At 38.7% G+C, this 24,346-nt stretch overlaps 1 protein-coding gene across 2 annotated transcripts in view; it reads left to right on the top strand.

Moving 5' to 3' along the window:
• The window catches only part of DENND1A (DENN domain containing 1A), a 208,088-nt gene that overhangs the window by 161,808 nt on the left and 21,934 nt on the right, over positions 1–24,346 (top strand). For both annotated transcript variants that reach the window (XM_086475517.1, XM_086475515.1), the window contains exons 14-19: positions 1,291–1,392; positions 1,947–2,034; positions 2,557–2,597; positions 4,368–4,439; positions 5,528–5,584; positions 11,653–11,784. In XM_086475517.1, coding sequence (XP_086331643.1) covers positions 1,291–1,392; positions 1,947–2,034; positions 2,557–2,597; positions 4,368–4,439; positions 5,528–5,584; positions 11,653–11,784 — 492 coding nt within the window. The remainder of the gene's footprint in view (positions 1–1,290; positions 1,393–1,946; positions 2,035–2,556; positions 2,598–4,367; positions 4,440–5,527; positions 5,585–11,652; positions 11,785–24,346) is intronic.

Genomic DNA, 24,346 nt, shown 5'->3' with positions numbered 1-24,346 from the left:
ATTTTACTACTGTGATCTGATTATTTGAAGCCAAATATTTCCTTCATTTTCCTTACAAATTGTGTTTAAAAGGGACATAACTGCTTGTACCATTTAGTTACAATGGCAAGGTCAGTTATGTCAAGGGACAGGCCATCAGCAGCGGATGTCAGCCGTCAGGTCGATAAGCTCTGGGGTAGTACCAGGCCTCAATGGGGAACGTATCAATGAGGGAAGTTTGATTGTGAACTCGGGGGAAAAAGGTGAATACCTATGGATTTTAGGAATTGTGAGCGTCATCACAGTTTGCCCAACATAATGTTGAGGATTTAGTGTCCTTTCAGTGTGGATTAGGTGTTAGAAGTCCTGGGGCCACATGGTGGCTTTCAACATAAATTGGTGGGGAAAACCCAGTATGCTCAAGCAATGCTGCGGCATGGGGTTTTTTGAGCACAGCCATTTTAGTGGCTCTGTTATCCTGACTTTACACAACCAATGGCAAATGAGATTGCTGATAGAAACAGCTTTCAGAAATTGAATGATACCACCCTTTTAAAGGGGGTGCTTTAAGGCTTTTTGCTGTCTGATGTTGATTTTGAACACACAACAGATGAAGAGTCCAGATATATTTTGAGTATGAAAAAGCCTCCATATTAATTATACATCAGTATAATTTTATCATTCTTTGTTACTTTTTTCTTTTTAATTCAATAAATATATTTGCTTGCTACATTGAGTATTTGTAGATTTAAAAGCAGAGGAAATTTGTGCCCTTATGGCAGATGCAAAGCAGACTTCAGCATTAACATAACTCATTAAAATAAGATAAAAGTAGAGCTGCAAAACAATTTCTGTCTTTTGCCAACAAGGTTGTGAAAAAGGGAAATTTCACTCATTCAATATATGAAAGTCTAATCTTTCTGAACTGCGAAGAGAACAGAGTAGGCATTCCTGACTTGTTTGTGCAGGTTAACGGGCTGGGTCTACTCAGGTAGATAACCAGAATATACAAAATTCTGGGGACATTAAGAAAAATTACCTTTTTGGATGATGAAAGTTCCTTCACCAGCATTAGCAAAATGTGCATAAAGCAAGTGTGGTTTATTTTGATGATACACAATTTGCTGGTTTCCAACCCCTTTCCCAGTCGCATGATTGAAACCTGGAAATAAACTACCGTTTACTCAATGTTAGGTAAGGCCTACTTTATTTATCTGTTTATTTTGGAATGGAAATAGATAAAATGGATACAGTGGATTCAAATGCATCCAGACAAAGCTTTTTCAGTGTTTAATGCTCTGAACTCCACAGGGTGAACCCATCACTTTTTGTGAAGAAACATTTGTGTCCCATCGTTCTGCTGTCATGAGGCAGTTTCTTCAGAATGCCATCCAGCTCCAGCTCTTTAAGCAGGTACTGGCTTAATTGCTCTAATGTAGAAGCAGATTCTGTAACTATACAACGGGGGTTTTTTTGAGGGCTGCTCCTATATTCCTTGATCTGTCAGCCACATAATAAGGAAAGTTCATGTAGTAGGCAGCACCTTAATTCCTACTTGCTGGCTTTTCTCAGATTAGGTGATAAGGCTTTCTGTATTTTAAGAAGTGTACGGTTCTTTCCCCTAAAGGTCTCTGTGCTCAGTTTTGATCTGAGCATACCTTGACCAATGTATCAGCTGCAAACTTTGTACAGAAAGCATATTACTGTTAAACATGGTGTTGCTGCTTCAGGGAAGCTGAAAGCATATGTGTATACACAAACACACGAACGCTGGTGTTTTAGTGAAGCAGCATACCTTTCTGCATTGCTAAGCATTTTGCCGGTTTTGGTTGTATTTTGGTTTTGTTTAGAGTCCCTTCCTGATAAGAACATTGGGATTGTTATAGCAAATGCAGCACAAAGTCTTTCTGAAAAGGTAATGGATGAGATGGTTGATTTGTTTACGCTCTCTTTTGACACTGATATAGTTCATTGATGGCCGCCTCGATCTTCTTAACTCTGGTGAGGGCTTCAGCGATGTTTTTGAAGAAGAGATAAATATGGGAGAATATGCAGGTAGGAAATACAGTATTTTACAGTAATTTCGAACACTGTTCTTGACTTGCTGTTCGTGGGCCAGCGTGATGTAATGGGTCTTTGTGGTTTCTTACCTAAATAACTGAGGCTGCAATGATCTGAACTTTGAGTAATGTATTGTAGTTTGAGTAAAGTCTGTTCAGTCTTGTAAAAACTCTGCTTTACCACTTGGCTGAAGTACAACTAAAAGAGTTCTTGCCATAGAGGATACTGAAAAACCTTGGCTTTACCTGGATCCACCTCAAATTTCTTTTAGTGATCTTAAAAAAAAACTCAGTGTTTTCAAATGTCCGAAAGACAACCCTGATAAAATAGAAATGCCTCTTAGCAAGTAAAAGAAAAATCATAGATATCTCGTCAGTTTTTTGCTGTGTTTCCATTGAAAGAAAAGAGTGTTTGTCCTGTTCATGTTCCTAGAACCACTAAGTGCTAACACTTCACATTTCTAGCTCGTTTTCTGTTTGGTAGAGAGTTACAGTTTGTTTTTGTGATTCTCTCTAGGTAGTGACAAATTGTACCACCAGTGGCTCTCCACAGTAAGGGTAAGAACACAATATTCTTCCATCAGACATTCTAATTCGTACTGGACCGCTGGACAGTTCTGTATGGCTGTAACCTCTGCCCCCATGAACACGACTAACCTGTTTCCTTCAGTGTTTAGCTGTGATCAGCTTGAGATTCGTTGTGAGAAACTAGTGTGCTCTTCAGATGAAGTAAAGAACAGAAGGAAAAATACACTAATAAAAAAATCACCATAGGAATCTCAAGTTTTTGAATCCCATTTTAATGTCTTGGAGACAGCTGGAAATAAGTTATTGTTGGTTTAGAAAAGAATGTGTTTTTTCTTCCCTTTTAATAGAAAAGGAAAGAAAAGGGAAAGTTGCCACACCAAAAATCTCTTTATAAAGCTAAATGGTGTGAAGTGCTGAATGGGGACAGCACTGGTTGGGATGTGTTTTGTATCTCTTTGGTTTAGTGGTCTAGTTGTATAAATTAAAAATCTAAATACTTTTAGAGAGTAATATGTTATTACAGCTGATAATTGGCAGCTGATTTTAGAAGTCTCTTTTGATGCATAAAATGTGATGTGTTCAGAAGTAAAATATTTCTGGTTAGTGGGTACGAGTCAGTAGGAAAGATTGAATTGTTTTCTGACAGAATTCAGTTTTGCAGCCTTTTGTCCTGGTTATGAATGGAATTATGTTTCTTACACAAAATGCTGGGTTCAATATTATCTTGGTAATTTTGAATTAAACATATTTCGTAGCAGTCAGGCAAAAAATCCCATCATATAGTTAGATAGGTAAATATATATTCATAAATATATATAAATATGTAGGTTGACAAGTAATTTTAAAATTATAAGAAAGGGGCGTGGCTGAGAGTGAATATAAAAATAAGTGTAATTAAATTCAACAATTTCTAATTTTTGTTGAAGATTAATTGTCATGTAGTAACAAGCAGTAGATCTTAAACTGTTTGCATCTGATTGCATCTGATCTCTGGAAATATAATTTTACACTGAAATAAGAAAATGTAATGTTATCTAAGATTTTATTCCTTGGGTTTTACCCATCTCCTGTACTTATCAAATAAGGTATTGTACAGCCATAGTCAGTGATGTGTGGAAGATGTGTAAAACACCGACCAGGCTAACAGATTATTCTGTCTGACATGTTACTGTCTTATGACTTTTATTATGTTCACCACATGCAATTCAGCTTTTCTAGAATTAATGTTTATGACTGTAGTTAGATTTCGTTTTCCCTCAATTTATCCCTTTATCAACTACTTAGATCTCAAAAAGGCAGCATGCTTTTGATAAAGAGTGTTGTGGGATCATGAAAAGGAAGATGGAAAAAAGATCTTATTTCTTCAGACTGAATGTACAGGCTTTCCTGAAACTGAATTTTCTGCCCCAGGCATTGAGTACTTGGGAGGATGCTTTTGTTCTAAACTTGTTGAGGATTTTAATGCAATGTACAGGGCACCCTTGAGGGTGAGTGGAACAGTCATAGAGCACTTTTGTGAGGTGACTGTAAGACAAGGGGGTCTTGGTATTAGGAGACACCGACATTTTTCATTTGAAAACTGATGTATTAAACAGAATTGGGGTTCCTCTGGGAAACCAGAGAAACATTTAGAGTGTTTTAACTTGTGTCCTTTTTCTTTAAATTTACTATTTTAATACACCTCTCTACTAATAAGCCTATTTGTTATGCTTAGGTTTTAGATTTAGATTTTAAATTTTAGATTGTTGTCTGCTTTAACGAGCTTTGATGAAATTTTTTCTATCATTACTATAATTATAGAAAGGAAGTGGAGCCATTTTAAATACAGTAAAGACCAAGGCTAACCCTGCCATGAAGACTGTCTATAAGTTTGTAAGTATCAAGTACTGGCTTACTACTGAGATAAGAGTCTAATTACGATTCTGTTTTAGCCTTTCAAATGAAACTCAAGACTTAAATTCATTTTTATTGGACTCACAAAACTACGTAAAATATGCATTCATCGAAATTTCAAATTCAAATGGAAAAGTAATTTTGAAATTTAAACATAATTGAAATGCAAAGGAGGAGGGGAACTTGTGATTTCTTTTGAAAGTATAGATGATAAATTCTATTTATTACATAGAACTATTTGTGAGAAATAGCGCCTATATGCCCTACTAAGCAGCTCTACCATCTCATCATTGCTCTGTTGGAAATCATTGTTACCTCGGGTTTCTCTGCTTGCAGCTTCATCGAAATAAGGGAATCCTCTCATTTTCCAAATTGTTTCCATCTTTTCTAAATGTCAATTAATTTTCCCTGGAGGTTTCTTACACCTGCTTATTTAGAGCCCAACTTACTGAGTTATTCTTTAAAGGAAAATGTTTTCAGTTCTGTTAGCCCAGTGCCGTACCAGCTGTTTGTTATCATGCATGGCTGCCAGTTCCACTGTGCAAGATAAAACAATATGGAAACAAGTGAGGATTTCGTATAAGCTCGATTTTAGGAAATAATGCTAGAAAATTCACTGAGATGTCTGTTCAAACTTTTCTCCTGCCTTCCTAGAGCCTGAGAAAGAGGAGTAGGATGAGGTTAGCTCTGCTAAATGGCACTGACATCCAGAATTCTGCAAGGAGAAAGTTTGCAGGCTTACTGTTACCGTTGGTTGTTGGCTTATAGCACTGATAAATGCTTGGAGGGGAAGACCGAGGGTGTGGAATGCAGAAGGATGAAAGATGTCTGACATCAAAACAGAGAAAACAGTTTTTGCAATGACTGTGTGTTGGGGGGAGGTGGTGGTGATTTTTGTCTGCTGGTGTTTGGTTTCTTTAGCTTTCTATTTGTTTTCAGTATCCTTTTACAATTTTTTCCTTGCCATTTTTAGTGACTAGAGAAGGTGAATCTTGATGCACTGAAATCAAGCGTTGTCACTGCTGGAAATAAAAGGGGATTTTAACTTAAATTAATTTTTCATGCAGGCAAAAGATCATGCAAAAATGGGAATAAAAGAAGTGAAAAACCGCTTGAAGCAAAAGGTACTTGAAGTTCTTATTCAAAATGTATAAGCACCACGTAAGAAATACTTAGCCACAAAAAGCATTATGTGATCAATAGGAAGCTGTTTGATACAGTGTTGTTAGCACACTTCAAAATGCATTACCAGCTGTCCCGGATTTTTCACACTGTTATAAATATTCACAGACAAAAAAAACTGTCTTCAAATACATTAAGGCTCTGACTTAAACTCACAAAAGCCAGAAAATTGAGTGTTCTATTTGGAGTGGTCCCTCTCCTGTCCTTTGTGCTGGGGTGTTGTGGAAGGGGACTTGATGTGACCTGGGAGATCTTTCTTACAGTAATAGCAGTAAACTTTTTGCAAATGGTAAATTGTTGTTATTCCTACAGTAATCTCTCAGGGAAAATAGCGTAGTGTCTGTCATTGGGGACAGGATTTCTACATTTCATGAGCGTCTGCTGCAAACTTTAGATATAAAGGAATTAAATTAGAGTTGGTGTTCATTTCAAATTTGAATTATTGCAGAAAAAATTATCAAACTGTTTGTTGTATTCCATATCTCCCTTTGTAAATGGTACAATTCCAAGAATGCTGAATTGTGTTTGAAGAATGTATGATCCAATAGTGTTTGCTCCTTTTAAGCCAGAAGTATGGTCATATTGATACACACCTTATGAATGAATGCTTAGCTCTGCCTTAGGTTTATTTCAGTTGTTCTGTCTGTTCTATGAAGCAGAGCTGTTAGAGTCTTTTGGGAAAACGAGATAGCGAACTTGCTAATAGAACTGAAGTTCTTATTCAGAAATTTTTATTTTGTTTATTGCATAATAGTTTTGGGGTTTTTTTAATTTGTGTTATCCCAGTAAATTTCTTCTCTAAATTTCTAGACCATCATCTTTAAGATAGCGCTGCAAATACATTCCTGTGGCACAAACAGAAATCTACCTGAACGTGTCCATAAAACGTTAATACAAAGGGGTTATTGTGCAGCCAGGTTATGAACTGATAAAATTAACTGTGTCTGCAGTCCAAATGCCGTTCACTCTCTAAATACTCTAGCAGATTGCTAGAGATTTTTGAGGAAGATAAAGTTGCTTCAGATGCTTTTAATGCTGTTTTATTTTATTACACTTACTGCTTTATACATGACCACTTTAGGTATAATACGAAAACATTAGAAGCATGAAGCAGTTTTCTTGTACTTGGAATTTTTTATGTAATTTCATGTGTTTCACTTCTGGACATAATCTTCATGAATAATAAAATGTTTGGCCTTATGTGCATTTCTAAAGCAGTCGGAGCTGTGTAAAATGACCAGATTGTTTTCCTGTATTTTAAATGCTAATATAATTGTAAGCTATTCTGTGACATTTGTATAAAAGGCTGAGAAATGTCTCATTCATTCATTGCTTTGTTTTATTATTATTGTTGTCTTCCTAGTCCTTCAAGCAGCAAGCATTCTTTTTAAGAAACACACATAACATTTACAGATAACTGGCCCAATTTTGTTGCACCTTCCTTATTATGTGGCGTTTCTGTAAGATGGTTAAACACGATTGTTCAACATATGCTTTCAGGAGAGCTTAGAAGATTTCTAGGAGTAGTTGACACATACTGCTCTACCTCTCTTTTCTTCATTAAGTCTGTTCTTTTCAATCCCATCCTCTTCTCCGTTTTGAATGCAAGGTAGCAAGATAACTCTGAAATGAGGTATTGCTCTGTTTAATGTGATAAAAATAGCAAAAATTTGTTTTGGATACCCTCGTATTATTTTTAATCTAAATGTCTGTGCTGCTCTGTTGACAAGTCTATTAGTGCATCCTCATCAATTTTCAGATACGAACATTGTATTTTTCATGTATTTACTTACTAGTTGTTATGTGCAAGTGTTAACTGTCTGAAATTCTAGCATAATTAAATACTTAATTTTTGCCAAGTTTGGGATGCTAGTCTTTCATCTTCTAAGGATAACCTAAGGTTATTTTTAAACTGAACTTACTATCCACCGCATTTTAACATTTTATTTTCCATTATTAATAAAAAAAGTATGCAGGCCACTGGTAAGAAAAAGTCAAATATAAACATCCCTTTTCCAGTTTTCCCTGCCAAATATGAGCAGCTTCTGTACAAGATAGAATTTAAAAATGCAATAAAGCTAGAGGTCTGCTTCCTACAACTCTGCATAGCAATGGTGACCTCTTAAATATAATCAAGAGCCCATTTTGCCCTTGGTCTGCTCCAGTCTTGGGTTTGAATTGCAAATGGGAAATGCAGGATTGACCTGTTGAGAGGTCACTGTGGTGTGTGTAAGGTCCTTCTTTAATATGATAGTAGAGATTGAATGGGGCTCTATTTCCATCCCTTGTTCATTTGTGGTACAGTATTTCAAAGCAACAGAAATAGTTTTCAGAGGATTCTTATGAGTGATAGCAAATAATTGTTAATAGAAACGGCATGGTAGCTTTATTTTATATCTGATACAGTACTTTTTTTCTTTTTTCTTTTTTTCCTCTCTCTCTTTTTTTTTTTTTCCCCTTGTAAAGGCTGCTTTTTCCATTTCACACATGGACCATGGTGGTCAAGTCACTCTGTTATTGGCTTGTTTGAAGCTTAACTACATAGAATTAGGAAGAAGGAGGAATATGAATGGTACCGTCCTCAACTTTCAGTAAGGAGAATGTAACTTACTGAAAGCTTCTGGATAAGACAGTTTATATAAATGATTGGGCACTTGGCGTTAATGTATTCAACATTATTTTACTTACTAGAGCCCTGTGTGGCTCTAGTTAATGTCTGTTATCAATGGGCTGTTGTCCGTACTTTGTTATCAGTACAGCTAGATACAACTCATTTAGAGGTTTATAAAATAACCTGAAGAATCCTTCTAGACATGCTGGAATGTGTTTTTTGCTCTTCTAATAGGCAGTATTTGTAATCCATTACAAATGGTCCTTAGACAAATTACTGATGCGTATTTAAACCGAAGAAAACCTTATTCAGTTTCCAGGGTAAACTTTACATATCTGTAAGTATATAATCTTATTCATTCTCTGAAGTTCCTCCTTTAAAATAAATAGGTAGTAAAGATTTCACCTGAACAGGCAGTTGTTAGGGGAAGCACTGTTTATATATGGAGATAATTATGGAGTGTGATAGATCATTGTCATTCTCTTTTCCCAGTAATTTATAAGGTATCTTTTTTTCCTCAGGCAAAGGGTGGGGGTTTTTTTAATAATATCCTTAAATTACACTTCCTTTTCATTAAGAAGTCACTGAAACAATGCTAGGTTTTGCATTTCTGGAGAATTTATTCCAGTAATGAGTAAATTATCACCTTCCATTTTTTTCTGTTTTTTGGGGGGAGGTATAGGTCTCATGTTTGTTGTTGTTATACTGAATAATATATATAGCTTATACCAAATCCCTTCACTGGGGACTTGTTGGAACTGAAAAGCCAGACTTAGGAGATACCTACCCGGTGTGGTGCACGGGGTACTGCTCACGAGCACCAGCCAAGCTGGTGCGCTTACACAGCACAGCTTCAGGTGGAAGCCCTGGTCTCAAAAGCCCTGTGGAGGCACGAGGCAGCGTTCTGGCTGGTAAATCCTCTGTCAGCTGGGATGCACAGGTCTGCCTGGCTTTTCTGGTGGTACCAGGAATGGGCACTGCTTTTTTAAGGCCGGCCTGCACTATGATCCACTGCGGATCTTTGGTCGTTTGTAGTTCTCAAGCTGAAGAACTGCTTTTATCAGTAGGCATTTTGTGAGCCCTGATACCTTTCTGAAGCTGAAGTTTTCCTGTTTGTGGTTTTATCTCTCTGTCTGTCTTGTACTCCCCGTTGACTTCTGAATAACTGCATTCAAGGTCCATTAGTGGACTGGAGATACATCTCAGACTACTTTGAAGGACTGTTGTCTACTTCCAATTATAGAAACACTTTGACATTTAATCATTTTAAAGCTACTAGGAGCCCTTATTTTGGGGCGTTTAAAATCAGGTTTCTCTGTTTATTTAGCTCAAATGTGTTTTCATTGAAGGCAGAAAACAAACTTTTCTGAAGCAAATTTTGCTTTGATGACTGAAGCTGTGTTGTTGATTTTCAAAAGATACAAATAATCTAATTCTCATGTTTTAAGTAAATTTAAAAAAAAAAATTTTGACTGAAATCTGCTGCAGTTTCGTTGGAAGTCTGTACACCAAACACAGTGGAAATGCGCTTTAGGATGACGTTAACTTTTGTATGCAATTATATCATCAGAGAAGTACAGCAAATCTATAGCAATAAAAGCTGCACGGATTTGCAGTGATCGTTACACTTCTTAGGGGGGTTGCGTAATGGCTTGATCTGTCTGTGTCTTTTATCTCCTCCTGTTCCCCTGATGTCCAAACTTTTGCATCCGTTTTACATTTTTCTGGAAATTTTGCCTGGACTGGAAGGTGCTCTGTGTTCTGTTTTTCCCAGCTGTCTGTGGCCTTGGTTGGAGCCACAGCTCCAGGTGGAGCTCGGAAAGCTCTGAAGTGCTGGGAACCTCCACTGTTCAGTGCGGGTCAGGTGGCTTGGAATGTGCTGGCCACCTCTGTGGCACTTACCGGACAGGTCTGAAGCTTGGTGCCCATTTAATGTGGCTGTACTTGTATAGAAAAATGGAAATGTAGTTTGTATTTAATGTCATTACTTTTCAGAATGGTGTATGTTGCTGCCGTAGGTTGTGATTACAAAACGGGTCAGATTCCTTGGCTGCTTGGTGCTGTTCTGGAGCTGAAGTATGAGTTTCACAGAAGCTTATGTTTCTTGTCATTGAGTTGTTTTGGGGCTCCTTGTTATTAATTCCGTGTCCTTTGTTGTATTTTTTTAAAGACAAGGTAGCATTGTGCAGCCAGAGGGCAGGGGGAGGAAAAAGTTTTTCTCTCCAGTTTGACCTTAGCAAGTTGTTAATTTCCCCGCGATCCTTATGCCCATATTGGTGAACCACCGCTCTACCAGCTGGATCTAAAAAGGTCTCTCAGCTTCTCTGTGGAGCAGACAAAGCCCCTTAGAAAGTCCATCCAGCTTTTTGTTTCATTTGACCTAAACACATTAGGTCAGTCTGTGTCCAAAAGAACCATTTCTAATTGGCCATCAGCTTACATGTCTCATTATTGTACCTTAGCAAGACGGAAACTTGAGGGGGCATGTCAAAGGTCAGGGAATCAAAGCAATGTCTGTGTCAGCAGCCAACCTTAGGTCAGTCTTGCAGAGCTACAGCGTGTGCAGGTTTCTCTCTATATTTACCAAGCATTATTTCCTTGACATTGTTGCAGAGAGATGTAAGGTTTGGGGCCCACTGCGTTACAGACTGTTTCTCAACTGACTTTCAAACTCTTTTCTCCTTGTCTGATTCCTTATGTGTGCATGCCTTTGTCTTTTTCAAAACCTATGTTACTTATACCATACGTACACTTGCCAAGTCTTCTAACCTAGGTTGATGGGTCACTTTACTTCTGAAGATGAGGACTAATGTCAAAGCAAAAGCAAAGCAAAACAAGAAAGCATCGTGCTAGGCAGCACTTAGTTTTGTACAATCTCCTGAAGCCATATTCAGTATACACAGACTGAGAGCTAAAATGCAAAGCTAACGAAGCTGTGAGTTTCATCTCTCCTTGCCATTTGCACAATTGTTCTGCTGCAGATAATTCTGTGAATTACGTAAATAGAATTACTGTTTTCATTTAGGTTTGCAAAAAGCAGAATAGCCCTGTTCTTAGGCTTCCCTTGAATTTATTCCTGGAATAGACATTTTGAGCTATGGTTTTTTCCTCCCTAAATATATTTCCTGGCTTTTGCAGTTTAAGTCAGACATTTTATTGAATGTACCTGTTTGCATACAACGTTGGTATTAGGAGGAGAGCGTGGTTGTGTACAAGCTCTGATTGACAAAGTGCAATGAAATGTTTTATTCTAATGATGTTTTCTTTTCTGTACTTTGGTGTTTTTTCCCCTAACATCAAAATTGTTAGTCAGCATTATCCTCTAGTGTCTCCTTTGTCCCCCTTACCCTTAATCAAGAATGTTCCTGGCCCTGCTATTCACCTTTTCCTACCATACAGGACATTGCTGAGAACGGGTGCTCTGCAGCACCAGAGGAGTCTCTGCCAAGGACAGCACCTTCTCCTTTGGTGGAGAAGAAGGACCCCAAGTTACGAGAAGACAGGAGGCCAATCACAGTTCATTTTGGTCAGGTATGTCTTAGCGTTAGGTTTCTTTCAATTGCGTGACTCAGCAAAAGTAATTCAGAGAACAGTCACAATAGCAAACATGACAATTGTTTCATTGTTTTTTGTAACTGAATTGTGGTCTTGTAGATTTGTTTCTGTTGTGTCTGTTTAAATGAGATTCTAAAACCTGATTTTTCTGGGGTTTACCGCTTCCATTTGTTCATATCAGGATTTTGAGGAAAATAAATTCTAAGTGAATGGGGGGAGAAGCATAATGATTATAGCCATTTTATAAACATTTTGCTGTTCTTTTAGCATGCAAAGTGTTATAGCCCTCAGGACTGAGGATGTATGATTTAAAATGTCCTCTGTTATCTGGCCAGATCATTAGTGTCAATATGGAACATCCAACTATTAAAGCATTTTAACATTCTCTGAAAATTAAATGCGATGAACTGAGATGGAAAAATCAATTAATAGCTTATTAGTGTACTCTGTAGTTCAGTATTGACAACCGAGCTGCACACATTAGTTGCTCTTGCAATGTTTCTTTTGATATGTCTGCAAAAGAGTGAGGTTGGCTGTGTAGGTTTTTTAAGAGCTAGTTATTTAGAAAATGTTGTAGTTGCTGTGATTTTTGTGGAAAAACATACAGTATTATCAGTTTGCCAGTGTTCCCCTATTAAGTGTAGCCTGACTCAAAAAATAACGTGTTCACAGTTCTCCTCTTTTTCTCTGTATCTAATTCTTACAGTATTATGATCAGAAAACAGGAGTGATTGTCTGATTTCTTCTCAGGAAACATAGTGTGATTTTAAAACAATTGTAAAATATGTAAATTATAAAATGTGAAGCAAACGAGATTTTTAGATAAGTATCTGATAATAGAAATCAGTAAGGATAGCTGCATTGCCTGTTTAGGTATTAGATAAGGGTACACGAGGTATAACGGTTGTTCAGAGCAGTGTTGTTTGTATCAGTTTAGAGTTAGATTTGTTTCTTTCAGAACTTTCACTGCTGTGCTAAATGTAAGTTCTTGGAGACTTTTTTTTTAAAACAGATTCTCTTCCAATTAAATATTTGCAGTAGTGATTTATTTTTCTCCTCCTTTCTGTGCCAGTACAGTTGAGAGGAATTGGGGCTACTGGAGAAATGTGACCATCTAGCTCAAGCAGGAAAATGTTAGATTTCATTTAAAGCAGTCAAAATCCAGATTGTAATATTCTAATCTTTTTCTTTTAGATTTTTATGAAAGATGGATGGTTCAAACATTTTGGTAGATTAATGAAATATATAATGGAGTGGAGAGTGCAAATTTAAATTCATGAGGTTTTTTAACGGTCACTTTCAAATTTTTTAATGATCACTGTCTCTGTGTCAAAAGAAACACACATCAGCTTTCCTGAACCACTGGCTGTGGTAAAAGGCTCGCTTGCTAAATGCTTATTACTGTCATTACATTACAAATGTCCGTTTCCAAAAAATGATCTAACTTAGCAGTTGTAGGGCTGTCTCACTTATAGCCTTTGTCCTTCCACAGGTCTTTTTCTCCTGATAGCCCGATGCCAAAATGAGAATTAAATCATACTTTCAGAAGGAAAAGATGTTCAGGTTTATGAAATATAAATTAAGGCTTTGGGGGGAAAAAATGCAGCAACATTTACTGTTTAAATGGGAGATGGCTTCTAACCAGTGATTAAAGGGAGAGATTTTAGTGTCACTTTTAACTCTGTCTAGAATACAGTAGGTGGGAACAATTAAAAAGCCACAAGAACTCTGAAATAAGGGCTGTTTGTGCATTCACAGTTCTTATAAACTGAAGAGGATGAAAGAGGCTTTTTTCTCATTGTCACTTGCTTTCTATGTCTGCTAGTATTATGCTAGTGTATATGGCAAAGGCAGACTTTTTTAAAATGCATGCATGCGGATTAGGGTCAAGCCCTGTGTATCAGTAATGCAGTAAGCCTCGTCCATAGCACTGCAGTGAGAGAGCCTACCAACAGCAGCGAGATGCTTTAATTGAGACATGCTGTCAAAGTGACAAACACATTTGCATACAGTCTATTTATTTTCGTTGGAAAGGTCTGCAGTCTGCTGTTGGTTGAACATTCTTAATCAGCTCGCTGTAAGTGAGCCGGCAGCTAGCTGTCCTATGCTAGGTGCTTCTCTTCATTACATGACAGATTAGCTAAAGGGGGATGGGCTAGCAAGGCAGCAGCAACCTTTAATTTTAACTCATTATCTCTCACCCTATAGTGAGGTAGTTTCTAGCTTTTCCAGATACAGTTGTGTATCTGCAGTTGTTAGGCTACAAAAAATACCAGGAAAATATCTTGAAATGCCTTTGAATGTATAGCACCGCAGCTGATTGTTCTCAAAAAATTTAGCAGCAATTCTCGAACTGGGTGAGATTCCGTAGTGGTGTAGCTCATCTTGGCGAGTGGTTATCAGGCATTGTTTGAGAGGGTTGTTTGTTATGGAACTGTTTTAACGGTGGTTTCTGTAAGCCTAAGAGTTGTGGGAAAGCTCTCCGTGATTGTCAGAAGGACTTTAGCCAGATAGCCTAGGGCAAGGCGATAAAGACTGAAGCAAAGCCTTCTTAATAAGACTGCACAAGGAGACCAAAGTGGAAGGGCGGGACCACAGCTTTTTCTCCGGTTTGACTTTGCATGCTTTTTGGTTGACTCAGGGTGTACCTTTAATACTGACCCTCAGATCAACCAAGTACAAGGAACTATCGTCATGGACTCCGAGGCAACACAACTGTGCTCAACAAGTAGCAAGAGCAATGCAGGCAACTGAGGTTTAATGAGTGGAGAGAAGAGGGAATGATTTTCAAGCCAAGAAAGAAATTCAAATGAATAGCATGTAGTACTGAACAGTGCTCTCTGTTTTGGGGAAAGTCAGGTTAATTATAGTACAAGGTACAATGCTACAGAGAACATCCTTTGTGAATGTCTTATTATCGCTTGCTTTCTTCCGGCTTTTTGTCTGAAACCCTGACCAAAACTTACTTGAAAACAATAGAACACATGCTGCATGTTCAGCTACCAGCGTCCACCACTGCTGTTGCTGCCCGTGGGTCCTCCCAGCGGGGCCAGGCAGGGCGTGCACTGCGAGCCCAGTAACCGCTGACCAGGGCAGGGTGGGACAGCTAATGCAGGTGATGGGTGACTCGGGTGTTTGTAGCTTTTGCTGGCACGCATACACTCCCACTTTTTGGGTAGAGTGCACGTGTTTATCTTGGTCATCTTTTAGCTATTTGGAGAATAAACGCTACACTGTGTCACTGTGCATTCCTTGTCCAAGCAAGCAGCTGTTAGGGGCTACTTTGGCAGGACCCACAGCTTGAAACATTGAGGTCTGTTGTGATACTGGACACGTTTGGTTCAGGTTGGTTTTTTGGAGGGGTGGAGGATGTTATTTGGTTGTTGCTTTGGTTTTGTTGTTTGGGTTTGTTTTTTTTCTAAATAATGTTCATTTGCACCTAATGGCTGCAGAAATTTTAGAAGTCTTACTGTCTTATGTTCAGAATAAGGAAGAATGGCTGAATACAGACCTTTTCATAGTGTTTTTCAGAATCTGAGTTCGCATTAGTGGTGCTTGAGTGTGTGTTTTTCCTAGAAATTTCAGCTTCTATCACTGGACTGTTGGTGGTGGCGAGCTACAGTGATAAGGGTGCTGCACGGAGCATAATGATAAGCAGCCTTAGATCTCTTCCACTTTGTGATTTTCATTAACTGATTGATCTGTATTGCGGTTCAATTTTGTCTGATTTCAGAAGTATGTTGTTTGAGGAGTTCTTCACATCTCTACACCCTAAACAAACATGAAAATTTATAAGTTGCCTTTATGCCAAGGGAAGGAAAAAAAAAAAACAAACCACAAGACATTTTTCTTTTCTTTTTGCAAGGCTGAACTATCCTGTTAAGGTATTTTGGGGGTTTCGATTTTTTTGAAGGTGTTTTTGAGACAGAAGGCTCAAATATCTCATTCAGGTATTTGGGTAAGTGATATTTATACATGTTATCTATGTAATAGCCCAAAAGCAAAGAGTTTGGGAAATGCAGGCATGTCCTCATTGATGATGATTGTATAGCTGCTTCAAGTAACGCAAGCAGCTCTCCAAAATATCTAGATGAGTGTTTAATGAGCAGCAGGCTTTTTGTCGTTCTCTTATATATATGTATTTTTGCAATATCTAAAACAAAATAAACAAAACAAAAACCCTTTTTAACGTATAAATTGATTATTTTGCTAAAGGAGAAAGGTAGATTAATATCTGGATCTGATACTTTAGAAGCTTTTTCCCTCCAGCAGACAGTGCTTAACTATTAGGCCACTGGTACACCACTGTGGCAAAGATAAACACTTATGGTGTCTGTGTACCACAGCCAGGAGAAGAAATGCTGAATGATTTTTAGGTTTTTGAGACTTTGCTTAGGCGAGCGGACACATTGACAGGTCCCTCTAACTACTGAGGTTGTGTGTCCTGGTGTGTGTCCATACAGCTCTATCAGAACCGTCGTACAGTCTGAGATCGTGGGTGCCACGTGGTCAAACAGAGCACTTCACGTTTGGCAGAGTTGCAGCCCCCTTCTTGGAGTAAAGGGACCACTTTATTTTCCAAAAATGTACTTGTTTTTAACACATCTTTCTCCTAATGAAGCTTCTGCTTCTATGCACTATGCTTGGGAACATTCTATCTCTGGAGCTTTTACACAGTCAGTAGTACAACTGATCTAGTACAATTAAAACAACAAATGATAAGCTGCCAGAAACATCCTTTGTTGGGAAAGGGTATCATTTCATTAGAAGCAAGTTATACTGGCAGCTCTCTAATTGTTTCTATTCTAATTAGAATGTCTTTTGTCAGCTTACGTGTGGTTGTGTTCCTGTGGCTTTTTTTTATTTACCAGCAAATAGAATATTTTATTCCATTTATGTACCAAAAGGTAAAACTTTCAGAAAATAGAGAAGACCCTTCCAAGTATGTCTTTACTTAAGAGATTCCATTCTTGATGTGAACTAGAGAGAATTCGTATTCTGGGGGCTCGTGCAAATAACTATGAAACAAATGGAAAATATACTTACGTAGTAAAGCAGCTTATCTGACTATGGAAAGGCTTGTCCAAGTTCTCTTCCCAGCTGATTCTTACTGCTGTTAAACTTTGCAGGCCATAAAATGAGAATTGCCATCTTAATTTGCAGTTTTGATCATTTGCTGTAAATTAAGACGTTCATTTTTCCCATTCATGATCGGCACTTAGACGTGCAGAACAAACAACTCTGCTTTGTAGGGCAGGTTTCTTCTGCAAGAAGATTAAATGGCATTAAGAGGTCAGGGGGAAGACGGGGAGAAAACCAGCCAGCTACATTCCAGAAATGCAAAACTGGATCACTGAGGCCAGAGGCAGCAGAGGGAGGGATAATCTCCAGGGTAAAAGAGATGAAGTAGGGAAGGGAGGAAGGCTCCTTTGCCAGACCCTGTGACTCCCTTCACACCCAGGTGCATTGGAACAATAGCGGATTCCCCTGGATCACGGCGGGCATTGTGTGGCACTGAGGTAGAAACCAAAGGGGAAAGGGGAAAACGAGTTCATTTTCTAATAGTCATGCAACTGTACGCTAATATTGCAGAGCCAGCCTCCTGTTCTTGCCACTCTGAGCTGTTCTGACAGTAGAGATACCTTCCTCAAGAAAATGAGCTTCCATTCCGCTCTTCCCCGCTGATGAGCAATACGGTCTCCCTGTTCCTTTCTGTTGAGCCACGTGGAGTTTCCTCCCTCTCTCCATTTGATTCTTTATGTATTTAGCAAAAGTGTAAGCATATTTAAAATTATTTTATCTTCAGAAAGCATATTTTCTACCGTCATTTCCTCTCACTCCTTTCTTTGACTGTTCCTTTCAGAAAGGAATTCACTGTTGCTGAGTAAAAGTCACCTTGTGAGAAAAGCAAATGTATTGGCCCAGAAGCACGTGTCCATCTAATGTCTACTTGAGATGACTCAAATGTCCCGTCACTTTTTAAGAGAGAGTGTTCTTAGTCAGGGGAATAAAACCAATGTCAATGGACAAGAGAATAATTCATTTGATTGAAATAGTGCTTTGTGGTGTGCAAGACTTGCAGAAATGGCAATCCATGGGGTAGGAGTTATCTAACTAAAAGGCTTGCACTCTTGTCATGCGTGTAAATATTTGACAAGTGAGACCTGGTGCTCTCTTTAGGAAGATGTACACCACCTGCAGAGCATAACCAAAGGTTACTGCCTCTCGTGCACTCACTTGCCAGTGTTTTCTAATGAGCAACCAGACGGCTGTGTCTTCTTCAGCTACTGCAGCAATGTAGTATGTGTGTAGCTCATGCTATGTAGGAATTCATGCTTTGCAGTAAGATTATGTTGCGCCAGTCCTGCACCCAGCACATGTTTTCATCCACGAAAAAGCACATTCTGGACTGTGGCTTTTAGTGTTTTCCAACTGTCTCGGCATTTCAAGCACTTCTTAAGCAGGGATGTTCAGAATAAATTTACTGCCCTGTGTACATGCAAGTCAGATGCCATAACATTGGATGTATGAAGGAAAGACTGAGGTTGAGCCGACCTCCTAGGGCTCTGTGACAAGCAATAGCAGCTGTAACATGTCTGCAGAATTTCCTTGTTAGTCCTGTTACGTTGAGGAACCCATAAATATCTTGTAGGGAGTATCTTGGTCCATCACTGCTGGCATGTGGAAGAAGAATTGTGCTTTATAAATAATACATACATATAAAATAAATACATCAGTACATGCAAGGCTAACCAAATCACCTAGATTGACAACTTGAGAAAAGCTCAGAGGGTCTTATGGATGACTTGCTTAGTCTATCAATGTAGCTCAGGATCCAGAAGCTTCTTATGTATTACTTATGAAGTTGATACGTGCAGTTAGGCCAGAACTGTCTGAATTGACCTCTGGGCCCCTGGATTAAACTGGAAGATTAAAGGAAGAGAGTATGTGAAACATATGATTCTTCTAACTGCTAACCCCACTGTGGTTGCTTGTTTGGCCAGCCATTTTTTGGATTTGCCCTTCAGACCTGAGCTGATTAATACCAAGTAAAAACGGTTGCAGAGTGCCATGCTGCAGACCAAGGAGCCGTGTGCTTTTGTGTGTTTGTGGGGAGGAGTATCCCCCTAATTATGCAGACTTGCTCGGTGAATGATGAAGCTGAGTGAAGCAGGTAGTCATTGCTGTTTATACAACTCCTTAAATGAGAGACCCTCTCTCTTTTTTTTTTTTCTGTACAAGTATTCTGCTTGCTAGAGAGAAATAGCTGTTAAAAGATAATGAGAGACATGTCCGTTTTCCAACATTTTAAATCACATGGGTTGCATGATCCCCTTGATTTGAATTCCAGTATCAGGCCCACAGAAAGCCCAATGTAAAGGTGACAAAATGACCAGTTAAAAATAAAACACACACAAAATAGTCCGTCTTTTTTCTTATATTTGATATTGCATTGCTGGATTTTCCAGTATTTTAAATGAAAAATATATGTAGTTAGTTCCATGTTGACAATGTCCTTGAGGATTTGACAGTGAGATTTTCCAGCAGTTGCTCTTCGTTAGAATCCTGGTGGTGTTTAATAAGGCAGCCGAACTGCTGGCACCTTCGGTTCTTGTTTGTTCTCCGAGGGCTCGGGGCTGCTGCAGTAAGCACATCGACCAGGGCTGATCATTACAAGGGCGTACGCCACCATGAATAAAAATGTCACACGTTTTCCCATCTCACAGCGGTACAAAATGTCAGTCCTGTCAAACAGACATTGCAGGTAGCAGTGAGCAGTCAGTACAAATTGGGAAGCCGAATATTCCCCCAGCTTTCTGATATTCTTCATCTGAAGCAGAAGAAAAACAGTTGTTAACCTATTAGCTGTGATTTTTAAACTCTGCTGAGATAGTAGATGGATAGACTTTAACACATGGGGGTAAATATATTCCTGGGGTCTGGGATTTTTTGCAACACGTCTCTCCGTCCATGTATGTTGAGAAACAGCATGAAAACAAGCCACTGCAAAATATACCTCATTTTGGTAGAAGTCCTTTGGAAATTTGAACATCGTCTCGATGAGGTTCCCTCCCAAGCCCTTCCCTGTTTTATCTCTCTGAATACTTCTGAAAAAACCCTCCTTGTTGTTTTGTTAGTAATCCAGAAAGGGCATGGTTTGATGAGTTAAGGGAATTTTCTTCCATGGTCCTTTCCTCATGCGATAACAGTGCGGACAATCGTGATTTCATTCTCTTTCTGTACAAATGAAAGTTCCGCTGCTTTCAGGCCAAGGCATATTATGCAGTGTAGAGTCCACAGGATATGTTGTTTTCTGGGTGTTAGACGTGCCTTAGTGCTGTGAACATATCTGTGTGTTCACTGAGTTACCCACCTAGAATTGAGGCATGGATGTTGTCAATGCAGGGTTCAGCTGTTACTGCAGCGTCCAGAAAAAATCTGTTGCAAAAGATTAGGTGCAAAGGAGGTGACAAAATAGCAAAGAAATAGCAAGAAATGGCACTAAATCACCGGTGATTGCCCTAAGGGACAAGGAGAGCAGGTAAGATGGGCGGCAGTGGTCTCTGTAAAGCGACTATCTCCAAGAAATTTACTTAGAAGTCCGTTCTGTAAGCAGAATTTTTTTTTTTTCTCTGATACCTTCTCAGAACAAAGAGGCAGTGTATGCATTCAAGGTAGTGAATTGTTGTAAATTATCCCTTTACCCAAACGGCATTGATTGCTGAAGCAAATTGCAAAAGATAGGCTCAGCAAGGAACACTCGTGTCAGAGCGCTGCAGAAACAGAGCGGTTAGAAACTGGATTAAAAGAGTGCCAGCCTGCTGCTGGCTGGTGTATTCGGCTGTCTGCAGTATGGTTCTCGGTCATCTAAGGCCTTACTACATGGAAACCAAATAGGAAACAAAATGTACGAGGCTTTTATGAACCAGAACTACTCTAGACTGAATTAAACATTTTGTCTTCTGTAGGCATCGATTTCCTACGGGAAGAGATACCTGCTACATACAGCTTAACTTACAGTGGCTTTCAAGCTGTGGTCTGCAGGCACCTGGGGTCTGTGCCAGGTAAATAAGAGGCTGTTGACAGTCAGCTCCTTTGGAGGATGTCAGGAGTCTTCAAACTGCAAAGTGCTGAGTTACATCAGTTTAATAGTTAGGGGGGGTTCTTCCAGTGTTTTAGAAGAACTGAATGCATGTATAGATGGGAGGAGGTCAGGGTTTATTTTCAACTGCACAGCAGATAAAAAGTGAAATAGGAGAACTAAGTGGTCAAATTGTATTGATACCATCTTTTGTGGGTTTTGTGCCGCTTGTTTGCGTAGTGTCACTGGAACTAGGAAGCAATCACAAGTCTTGACAGGTCTTTGAACCAGACATACCATTACAAGTTAACCACTACTGCGTAATACTCCTCCCATCAACATCATATAAGAACACGTGCTACTCTGGGACATGGCCTGAGTATGTCTGTCTGCTCAACCCTTACTGCACACGTAGAAAAATATGTCCATCTAATTCTCAAAACTCTTCCTTTTTTCTGTAATTGCAGACAAAAGAAATAAAATACCTTTCAATTCTACAGCCAAGGGGTTTATTATTTAAGCCACGTGTTTTTAGGATAGCATCACTCTAAACAATAATAATCCACAATAACCTGTGGTTTTAGGATTTCCTGTCCCTGGCACTCTTCCGTAACAAGCCGATTATAAGATGTAGCCAAAAGGCCTATTTGCATCATCCTGGTGGAACCTTTTGACTTGACAAGATATACGTGATCCTGCTATCATGCTCCTGCTTTCATTCGTGGTTTTAGGAGAGATCTACATCTGGTTAGTGCCATGTAAGTCCTAGATTTAAAGCAAACTGTGGTATGTTGTACATTTTAATATTTAATATTTTTAAAAGTTAGCTATTCTGGGTTTGTTTCCACAGTATGAGATTAATAGGTGGACGTTATCAACGTGGACGTTCCAAATGCGGGTGAGCTATCAGTGCTTTGTGTCTAGATGCACCATGAAAAGGTATTTTACCCATGATTAGGAAGGACAGAGTGTGTCTCAGCCAGGAGAGAGAGGAGGTGAAGATAGACTTTCAGAAAACTGCTTTCTTCCCCTTTAGTAAAGAGCAAGTTTCCTCTCAGTGGCTTTGGGATGGACCTATGCATCTTTGGCAGCATCCCATGACACCAGATGTGACTCAGATGCCTGAAATAAAGATCCTTATTCAGTATTAGGGAAAACAGGAGCTTATAGGCACCTACCTTTCATTTCCTTCTCTTACTGTCTACTTCTCTGTAAGGCAATGGAAGATTCCTGGCTAGAAAGGTAAGGAGATAGTCCTTGTTTTTCTCGCTGAACTAATCAGTGTTTAATTGTGGCAATCTCTGCCCCTTTCATAAATTCTTGGCACAGCTATAGGCATTGCTACATTTTTGCCAGATTCAGTCTACCTTCCCAATCTACAAATACGGCTTGAAGAACGAGGCATCCCTTAAAACATGGAGATTATTTTTATCACAGGACCCAGCAGATTTCTGTTGAAGTATTTCAGAGTGTAAATTAAAAATATATGCTGTAAAGCATACACTGTTCTTGTCATCCCAGTTTGTGAGCTGTACATATGGGAGTATGTAAAAGTAGTGTGTGCGCTGTGCAGGGATCTGGATGGATAATAAAACAGCTGCCTCATAGATTCCATCTGCTTTCTGTACTGAATCTTTTTAGGTACCGTACATTTTTCACTGTTGTTATTTTCTCCCCCCGCTTTTTTTTTCTTACTGAATGTTCAGTTGAGGTCCAGCTTATTCTTCCAAAGGCAGCACTTCAGATCGTTTGCAGCATGGTGTGTTTGAGCGTGGGTACGTTCAGGACAGTCCATCTCACATCTGATTGTTTTTAAAACATACTAGCAGTTTTCAAACCAGTCCTAAATTTCTGAAGGAAATAAGACATTCATATAGAAAATCTTTGCTTTGGAAATTGCTAGAAAAACCCCTCACTACTAGTTGAGAAAGAGAAACACTTCTATATGTACTGACAAACCACTTTTCATTTAGTTGTTTCCTTTATGCATTTTTTCTAGTTGCACTTGTTACTGCATATGAAATAGCTCTAATGTACTCTGGTTTGAATACCACTTTAAAAAAAAATCTCAACTGACATCCACAATTAGTTTGAGATAATATTCAGCTCACGAGCTGTTACCTTGCAGACTAAAAATGATCTTTTTGTAATGTTTTCTCTAGTATAAAGAACCAAAATAGCTGTATTGTGAAAGTTCCTTGGGTATATAATAGCTACTTTATGAGATGTGGGATCTATAATTTTTAAATAGTATTTTTACAGTGTAAAAGTGAATGTAAGATTTTTTTTTTCCTCCAGCATCTCATAGCTTAAAATCACTTGTCTGATAATTAGTAAAACAGTGCCAGATCTGCAGTCATAAAATTGGCTTTCTGCAAATTTTCTGTCTTGTTGCTTCAGAAGTATTTAGAACAAGACAATTAAGAAAACATCTAAAGTGAAAAGGTATGCTGGTAAACAGCTATTGGTAAGAAAGTGCTAATTTAGACATTTCTCCCTTCATATAAAAAACTGTAGTATATACATTTAGGAACATACCTAGAATAGCAATTTAGCAGCTTTTAGCAATGTAGCTGTGTGCTGTTTTGTGCCCATTCATCCTTACAGCACAGGTAATTAAGTTGATATTCCAACACAGCTTCACCTACTGACCTTTTAGAAACTAAGTATTTTGCTGTATTAACAAATTGACTTCAAATCAGTGACTTTTCCAGTAAATGTGGCCTTCATATATGCTTTGAATATACGTACTTCTCCCATTCTGGTGACAGATATTAACATCAGCATTAAAAATGGGGCTCTGGTAAAGGGCAAAAACCTGTTGTCTCCTGGTGGACCTCCACATCAGCTACTCCTCACTGCCCTTTGCCTATTCTTTTCTGGGCTTCCCACCACTGATTTAAGCCATACTGTTTCCCTGACCATATTTAGTGGAGGGAACGTGCTGCTGTGAAGCTATAGTTTTGTCTTATCATTCTATTCAGATTTCTTTAGGCTTCAGAAATGTAGTATGTGTTGCAATACATACAAGACCTCAAAATGAACTTTATTTCTGGTAGCACTTAAGTGGATAAGATAAATTTGAATCTGAGTGTTTGATTTGACCTATGGTCTAGAGAAAGAAAGGCCTTCTTCCCTTCCCTTCTTCCATCCTTCCTTTTCCATCTAACTGAATTCTGCATTACAGAGCCTTGACCAAAAATGAGCCAGTTGAAACTTTTGCTGGAGTGTATCAATGCTGCTTCTTGTATAGACTCACCTTGTGTATCATGTATCTTGTCCACTATCTTGCTGCTTGCAGAGAAAAGTGCCAGCTGTTCTGGAGAAGAAACTGCAAACTTTTCGGTAGACAGATGCAGAATTTTAACTGCTGCCTGAGGAAAGCTTCTCAAGATGCTGATGCAACAGGTGACAGTGAAAAAGCAGCTATCCATCCTTTCTTTTGCTGACAAATCT

The sequence above is a fragment of the Leptosomus discolor genome, chromosome 19 (genome assembly GCF_034619465.1).
Source record: "Leptosomus discolor isolate bLepDis1 chromosome 19, bLepDis1.hap2, whole genome shotgun sequence".
NCBI lineage: Eukaryota > Metazoa > Chordata > Aves > Leptosomiformes > Leptosomidae > Leptosomus > Leptosomus discolor.
The sequence above is the reverse complement of the archived record's forward strand: the minus strand, read 5'-3'. Positions and strand labels throughout refer to the sequence as shown.